An 8271-nucleotide genomic window follows, 5' to 3' on the forward strand; every position below is an offset into this window, starting at 1 on the left:
TTCGAGGACGAACAGTTGTTTTAGAGGTCATCACTTGCTTTTAATTGAATTCTATGTCTCCGAGGCCTTGTAAACCTCATTTAGAGTTACCTCGATTTGCATGCACAGTCCGAGCACGTAGACGGAAAGCTTAAATATGATAATTTGCGAAAATGATAAGTTTTGACTGTAAAATGAATAAATTTGACTTCGGTCAACATTTTGGGTAAACAGACCCGGATCCGTATTTGACGATCCCGGAGGGTCCGCAGGAAACTATGGGACTTGGGCGTATGCCCGGAATCGAATTCCGAGGTCCCGAGCCCGAGAAATGAATTTTTAAAGGAAATTATTTTCTGAAATTTTTTAAGGAAATTTGAAATGAAGTTTGATTAGAAAGAGATGGTATCAGGCCCGTATTTTGATTTCGGCGCCCGGTACAGGTCTTATATATGGTTTAAGTCATTTTTGTAAAGTTTGGTTTAAAACGGGCATCGTTTGACGTAATTCGGACCTAAATTGCTAAATTTGATACTTAATGAAGTTGAGAAAAAAAAAGTTCTTGATTTTGAGGTTTGATTCGTTGTTATTGAGGTTATTTTGGCGATTTGATTGTACGGATAAGTTCGTATGATGTTGTTGAGTTAGTACGTGTGTTTGGTTAGGAGCATCGAGGGCTCGAGTGTGTTTCGGATGTGTTTCGTGAAGTTTTGAACTTAGGAAAAAGTTGCAGATTCAGAGAAGTTACAGGTCTCTGAAGTCAAGTCTCGCGGTCCGAGGTGGAAACTTTGCGGCCGCGGTGGTGACTCTGCGACCGCAGTGAGGTTTGTGCGGTCTGCGGTAAGCAAGGCCAAGCCTCCGCGGCCGCGCTCGATTTCTTGCGGTCCGCAGTGGAGCTCTGCGGCCACAGTCCATTTTATGCGGTCCGCGGTGGAGCTCCGCGGCCGCAGTCCTTTTTATGCGGTCCGCGGAGAGGGTCTAAGAGGGGTATAAATAGACGGGACTTTCAGTTATTTTTTTACTTTTCAAAACCCTAAAACATAAGAAGTGATTTTTCGAACAACCTTTCTTCTCCAAATCAATTGTAAGTCATTTTTAACTAGTTTCTTCAATCATTAACATGATTTCAACTTCAAATCAAAGATTTTTATGGGGGAATTGGGTGTTTTGTGTAGAACCTAGGTTTTCTAAAAAATTGGGGATTTGGACCTTGATTTGAGGCCCGATTTCAAAACAAATCATATATTTGGGTTTCGTGGGGGAATGGGTAATCGGGTTATGGTTCGAACCTCGGGTTTTGACCATGTAGGCCCGGGGGCAATTTTGACTTTTTGGGTAAAACTTTAGAAAAGTCATTTTTATGCATTAGAATTGATTCATTTAGCATTTATTGATATCGTTAAGTAAATTGTGGCTAGATACAAGCGAGTTGGCGGTGGAATCAAGGGGTAAAACTATAATTGAACCTTGAGCTGTGTTCGTTGCATCGAGGTAAGTGTTGGGTCTAACCTTAGCTTGAGGGATTAGGAGTTGTGTCCTATTTTCTATTTGCTTCTTGTCGAGTACGATGTATAGGCATGGTGACGAGTATCTATACGTTGGTGTCAAGCACGACCGTGGGTCTTATATTGTGATTTTCATGATTTTGTTGTATTATTCATTCCTTGGTGAAGATTTCTAATTGTTGTATAAGGTTTGCGGAAAGAATTGTAATCTATGAGCATTGAGGAGCGTTGGCTCAGGTTGTATAGCAAAATTGTGAAAGTATAAGTGACAATTGAACTTTTAGAGCATTGGCTCAAGGTGTGAAGTGAATTGTGAAGTGACATTAACCTTTGGCAAGTGGTACAATTTTGAATGAAGGTTGCAATGTCTTTCCTAATACCCTTCCAATAAAAATAGGTTATCACCTTTCTAGTAGTGGCATCTAACCCAGAGTGGCCACTTGCTAGGGTGGAATGCCATAAGGTAAGAAGATTAGTTCGCAAAGCAGCATCATTTCCTATCACCAACTTCCCTTTTCTTATAAGTTGATGATTAATCCAAGTGAAATATTTTAGAGGAGCCTGTTGTAAGGACAAGATTAGGGAATGTAACTAAGGATCAGAAGACCAACTGGCAGTGATTTCTTCCCATAACTCAGTAGAGACAGAAGAGACCAGTAATGACATTAGTTCAGCACGTTGAACCCTTGATAAAGAATCAGCAACTATGTTCTCCCTACCTTTCTTATATAGGATCTCAAAATCAAAGGGTAGAAGCTTGGCTATCCATTGGATTTGTGAATCTGTATGAATCTTCTGCTTTAGAAGATATTTCACAGCCTTCCGATTAGTTCTTATAATGAAATGCTGACCCATGAGGTAATATGACCACTTGCTCACAACAAAAACATGGGCCAGAAGTTCCCTCTCATAAACAGAAAGAGCAGCATTTCTAGGGGCCAAGCCTTTGCTGATAAAGGCCACAGGATGAACCTCTTGCATAAGTACAGCTCCAATACCTATGCCACTAGCATTAGTTTCCACCACAAAAGAGGCAGAATAGTTGGGCAAAGCCAATACAAGAGCAGTGGTTAATGCCTTCTTCAGAGCAATGAATGTTTGCTAAGCACTGATGGACCATTTATAGCTATCCTTCTTAAGTAATTCAGCGGGAGGTCGACTAATAAGGCCATAATTCTTGATGAACTTCCTATAATATTCAGCAAGACCAAAAAAACCCCTGAGTTGCTTTAGGGTAGTAGGCACAGGCCATTGTTGAACAACCAAAATTTTCTTTGGATCAGTTGAAACTCCTACAGCAGAGATGAAATGGCCTAAGTATTCCACTTTTGCCACCCTAAAAACACATTTAGAGTGTTTATCTAGGAGGCTGTTAGACTTCATAACTTCAAATACTTGTTAATAAATGTTGCACATGGTCTTGTAAATGCACATTATAAACCAAAATGTCATCAAAGAAAACCAATACAAACTTCCTTAGAAACTGTTGAAACAAATGATTCATAAGGCATTGAAATGTAGAGGGAGCATTTGTTAAACCAAGTGGCATGACAAGGTATTCATAATGGCCTGAGTGAGTCCTGAAAGCATTTTTTGGAATATCCTCAGGTACCATTCTAATTTGATGGTATCCTGACCTTAGATAAATTTTAGAAAAAACTGTAGCTCTAGTGAGTTCATCTAAAAGATCATCTATGATGGAAATGGGAAACTTGTCCTTAATTGTGTATTGGTTTAACTCCCTATAATCTACACACAACCTCCATGATCCATCCTTCTTCCCCACTAGAACCATAGGTGAAGAAAAAAGACTATTGCTATATCGAATAACACCGTGATGTAACATTTCCAATACAAGTTTCTCTATAATATCTTTCTTCATAGAGGAATATCTATAAGGTATGATGTTAATTGGTTTAGACCCTTATTATAGAGGAATTCTATGATCAAAAATAACCCTCTGAGGTGGAAAAGCTTTGGGCTCCCTAAAGAGTATTTGATACTGCTCAAGCAGGTTCTTAAGTGTATCTGGCAGAGACTCTTCTACAGGCAGATGAAGGGCATTAAGGTGGTTGGCACACTCCACCATAGTGGTAGGAGAAACCACTTGCAACGTAAAGAATTGGACCTCTTCACTGCAACCCTTATTTATAGCCTTAGAGCTTGAGAGCTTGTAGTCTTCAGTGACTCCCTTCAACACATGATGTTTGCCCTGGTAGTTAAAGGACATGGTAAGCTCAGTGTAATCCATAGTAACAGGACCCAGTGTCTTCATCCATAGGGCCCCCAAAACCAAATCATACTTCCCTACATGAAAGACAATCATATCTGATGTATAGGTAGTCCCTTGTAACATCCATTGGAAATCCCTCACTACACCAGAGGTAGCCTCCATAGTGTTGTTGCCAAAACTGACAAAGCCCAGCTTAGTTGGGGAAATATGACACCCTAGCCTTTGTGTAGATTCAGCATCAATGAAATTATGTGTACTTCCACCATCTAACAGTATCTGAATGGGTCTTTTATTACTATAGTCAATGACATGGATAGTTTGAGCTCCCTTAAGACCACTTAGAGCACATAAGGAGAAAAAGAGAGGATCTCTATCTGGCACAGTCCATTCTTTAGTTGGTGATGTTCCCTCTGACTTAACAGGATCTTCCTCTATATTACCCTCAGTGTATTCTAGGTCCATGATGAATATTTGTTTAGGTAAGGAACACCTATGTCCAGGTCTATACTTATTATTACAGAAATAACATAACCCTTGAGCCCTTTTTGCCTGCATCTCTTCTGGTGAAATCATTCTCCTACTTCTGGGGTTAGGAATAGTTGAAGGTGGCAAGGCTAATTGTTGGGAGTTAAGGACTGTTGGCTAGAAATTTTGGTAGGGTGTAGTTCATAAGGGTTTTTTTTGTTGGAAAAGGAATGGACATGTGCAGAAAGATGTTTCATGATTTGAGCATTTGCTGCTAAAGTAGCTTCAGCTAATCTGGCTAATCGATAGGTTTTTGAGAGACTTTTGGGCTTATGCATCATAATTGGATTAACCAACTCCTCCTTTACGCCACCTAGGAAACATGATATAGCTTGATCTACTAATAAGCTACACTATGAGACAAGCCTATCAAAAGCAAATTGAAATTCCCTTACAGAACCAGTTTATCTCAGTTTCTTTAATTCAAGCATGGGATCTGCAAACTCATCCCCAAATGTTTCAACCAACACAGCCAAGTACTCCTCCTATTCAGGTAGCCCAGGTATACCTCTACACTTTAAAAAGGATTGATGCCAAGCCAAGGCCTCATAATCGAAGTTCATGGCTACTACTCTCACTCATTCAGTGAGAGGAGTATTATCCATAGAAAAATACCGTTCAATTCGGTACAACCAATTTTTTAAGTCTTCACCATTAAAACAAGGAAATACCAGATTATGATTGCGATTATTAGCGACATAGTGAGGATTTGGGCCTAAAATTCCCTGACCTGTTGCAATAGCGTGAGTTCGTTCTGTTGAAGTAGAGCTACCATCCTTAGCTTGCTGATGCAAGTGCATTCCATCGAAGGAGCTTTTAAGAGCACTGACCAACTGAACTAGCTCAATTTGCTTGCGATCCATGTCTTCCTTAAGCTCCTGATGCATCTGATCCATGCTAGCTCGCAGATCCAATTGCTGAGCTGCTAAATCCTTATATTGTTCCTAGAGATTAGCAGCTGGAGCACCTTGAGTTTCATCTACAGCTTGTTGTGGTCCCATCGGAGTCGATTGGCTCTGATACCAATTGATACCAATAAGGCACCAGTACTACAATGGAACAGTAAATGGAGAGAAAAGAGAAGGGAAACAGGGGAGAGAGATAGAAAGAGAGAGAAGAGAGAGTTTAGAAGAAGAAGACGATGAGGAAATCAGTAATATATGCTTAAGTCTGCCTTCCTTCTATTACAACCCATTACTTATACAATTGTAATTTGAAAATGAAAATGAAAAGCATGCTGAAAATAGAGAAATGGAAATAACTACTTTACCCGCCCAACTAACTTTCAAATAATCCTACTCAGCTAACATTCAAATAATCCTACTCCACTTCCACGTTGGATGTTGCTGAAATATGTGTATCAAAGATAGTTGTATGCCTCACAGAAAAGCACAAGAAGTAAATCCAAATTTCTAAAGAAAAAAAATTATATAATTTTGATATAACAAAGTTTCGTTTTAAGGAATATGAATAAATGTCACGACCCGGATTTCCCAACCTCGAGAGTCGTGATGGGGCCTACTCGTGAAAGCTAGGCAAGCCGGGTATTATAGATTTACTAACTCTTTTATTTAGCCCTTTTTAGCAGTTTAAAACAATATGCGATCAAAAGTGAAATATTAACAATAATTAAAGACATGCGGAAGACGTAATCTGATAAATTAGCCAAAAACAAGTACGATATTATCAAGTACATCTTTACCCGGAACCAGTGTCTCAATATCACAGACTATCTATGAATACTGCAAACAATTGTTTGAAAAGAAAGATACAGTTTGTCCTTGAAGTAAATGAAAACAGAATAAAAAGATGAAAGAGAACGCCTGGGCCTGCGGACGCTTGCAGGACTACCATGGGATATCCGACTGGACTGAAGGCAACCACCCAAAGCTATGGTCCAAAAGCTGCCGCTCTGGGATCTGCACACAGTGTAGAGTGTAGTATCAGCACAACCGAACTCATGTGCTGGTAAGTGCCTGGCCTAACCCCCACGAAGTAGTGACGAGGCTAGGACCAGACTACCAAATAAACCTGTGCAGTTGTATAATATAAAACGGAAAATAAAATAAAAATAAATAAGTAAAGATTGGAGGGGGACATGATGTGGGGGAATATCATTTGCAAATAGTAATTTAAGAGAAAAACATAAAGAACAATTTAGAATTCACAACAAAAGAATAAGGAACTCGTAACCAACCAATAAACACTTTTATTATCTATTGTTGCAGTGCGCAACCCGATCCAAATCATAAAAATACTTTTGCGGCATGCAACCCGGTCCATATCATTTATCACTGTTGCGGTGTGCAACCCGATCCAATCATATTATTGTTGCTGCGTGAAACCCGATCCAAACATAATATTGTTGCGGCATGCAACCCGATCCAAACATAATATTGTTGAGACGTGTAACCCGATCCACATATACAGTTCAACACCAATCACGAAGAGAGTCCCGACAAGGGATCAATAAAGAAACAACTCTATCCCGGCAAGAGAATCGACAGTATAAGTAAACATGTCCTAGCAAGGGAAAATCAACTATAACTAAACTTGGTCCAACATCTAACTTCCTTAACTAGAACCAATACTCAATCGTAAGTAATATCCACGAGAATAATCATAACCCTTGCTCAGCACCGAGAATCACAACTTAGGCATTCGTAGTATTTATCAAGAATATAATAATTTCAATTTAAGACTCACGGTCATGCTTGACACCAACGTATAGATACTCGTCACCATGCCTATACATTGTACTCAACAAGTAACACGTAGCAAATAAGACACAACTCCTAATCCCTCAAGCTAAGGTTAAACCAAACACTTACCTCGAACTTTCACGACCAACTCAAGCCTCAAACACCGCTTTTTCTTTAGAATTCGCCTACGAACAACTCGTATCTAGTCCAAATTGATTTAACAATATCAATAAATGCTAAAGAATTCATACCCAATGCTTAATTATAGATTTCCTATCATTCTTCCCAAAAAGTCAAAAATCGACCCCGAACCCGCTTGGTCAAAACACGAGGTTCGGACCAAAACCCGATAACCCATTCACCCTCGAGCCCGAATATGTAATTAGTTTCGAAATCCGACCCCAAAACGAGGTCTAAATTCCAATTATACAAAAAGCCCTAACTCTACCAAAATCGCTAATTTTCTATCCTTAAGAATATGATTTAGGCCTAGGAACCTAATGGGTGTTAATGGAAATTCAAGAAAATGTGTCTAAGATTACATATCTATGAATTTGTGGTGAAGTTCCTTTTCAAAAATCACCCAATTTGGAGTTTGGAAGAAGAAGTTGTGAGTTTTGGGTTAAATCCCGTATGTGTTATGTTACTGTTTAAATGACTGGGCAAAAATAAGATATGCGATCACGAACAAGCCTATGCGATCACATAGGTTTGACTCTCATAACCTACATGTTCACGAGCTAAGGGCTGCGTTCGCATAGGGTTAAAACTACCCAACCCCCAACCTATCTCCTATTCTATGCGTTCGCGTCATCACGGGTGCGTTCGCGTAGAGTAAACTCCTAAGGCTATGCGTTCACACCTGGTTCTATGCGATTGCATAGTGCAAACCTTCCCCTTCCCCGTTTGTGCATTGCGTTCGCAAGTGTTACCACGCGATCGCATAGAGTTAAAAACTCAAACACCAACAACAACAGAAATACCAGATTTCTAAGTCCAAAAATACTCCGATGCCTATTTGAAACTCACCCGAGCCCTCGAGGCTCCAAACCAAACATGCACGTTAACATAAAAACATCATACGGACTTACTCGTGCGATCAAATCGCCAAAATAACATCAACAACTATGAAATGTTCCAGAAATATTCTTGGGACTTACTCCGGAACCATATATAGGCTTGGGACCATATATATTCCAGAAAACAATTTTCTTTAACTCATAAATATTCTAGAAAACTCATAAATATTCCAGAAAATAATTTTCTTTATAAAATCATTTCTCGGGTTTGGGATCTTGGAATTCGATTTCGGGCTTACGCCCAGGTC

The 8271-nt window shown here is 39.5% G+C and overlaps 1 protein-coding gene across 1 annotated transcript; it reads right to left on the reverse strand.

Moving 5' to 3' along the window:
• Window positions 1-2075: 2075 nt before the first annotated feature.
• Window positions 2076-5138, reverse strand: LOC142163115 (uncharacterized). Its single transcript, XM_075220368.1, has 6 exons — window positions 4973-5138; window positions 4419-4555; window positions 3488-4359; window positions 3122-3376; window positions 2730-2820; window positions 2076-2561 (listed from the first exon to the last, which is right to left on the reverse strand). Exons 1-6 carry the CDS (start codon window positions 5136-5138, stop codon window positions 2076-2078), a joined length of 2007 nt encoding a protein of 668 aa, XP_075076469.1.
• Window positions 5139-8271: the final 3133 nt, after the last annotated feature.

Source organism: Nicotiana tabacum, chromosome 8 (assembly GCF_000715075.1).
Source record: "Nicotiana tabacum cultivar K326 chromosome 8, ASM71507v2, whole genome shotgun sequence".
In the NCBI taxonomy this organism is placed as follows: Eukaryota; Viridiplantae; Streptophyta; class Magnoliopsida; order Solanales; family Solanaceae; genus Nicotiana; species Nicotiana tabacum.

Bases quoted from the DNA above. Each gene is read 5' to 3' on its own strand.
- LOC142163115 (XM_075220368.1), bottom strand. From the start codon at position 5,138: ATGGATCAGATGCATCAGGAGCTTAAGGAAGACATGGATCGCAAGCAA. The intron at 4,556-4,972 runs GTCAGGGAATTT...CATGTTTCCTAG, and splicing joins AACTCACGCTATTGCAACAG to GTGGCGTAAAGGAGGAGTTG. The intron at 3,377-3,487 runs GTATCAAATACT...CATACCTTATAG, and splicing joins CTTAAGAACCTGCTTGAGCA to ATATTCCTCTATGAAGAAAG.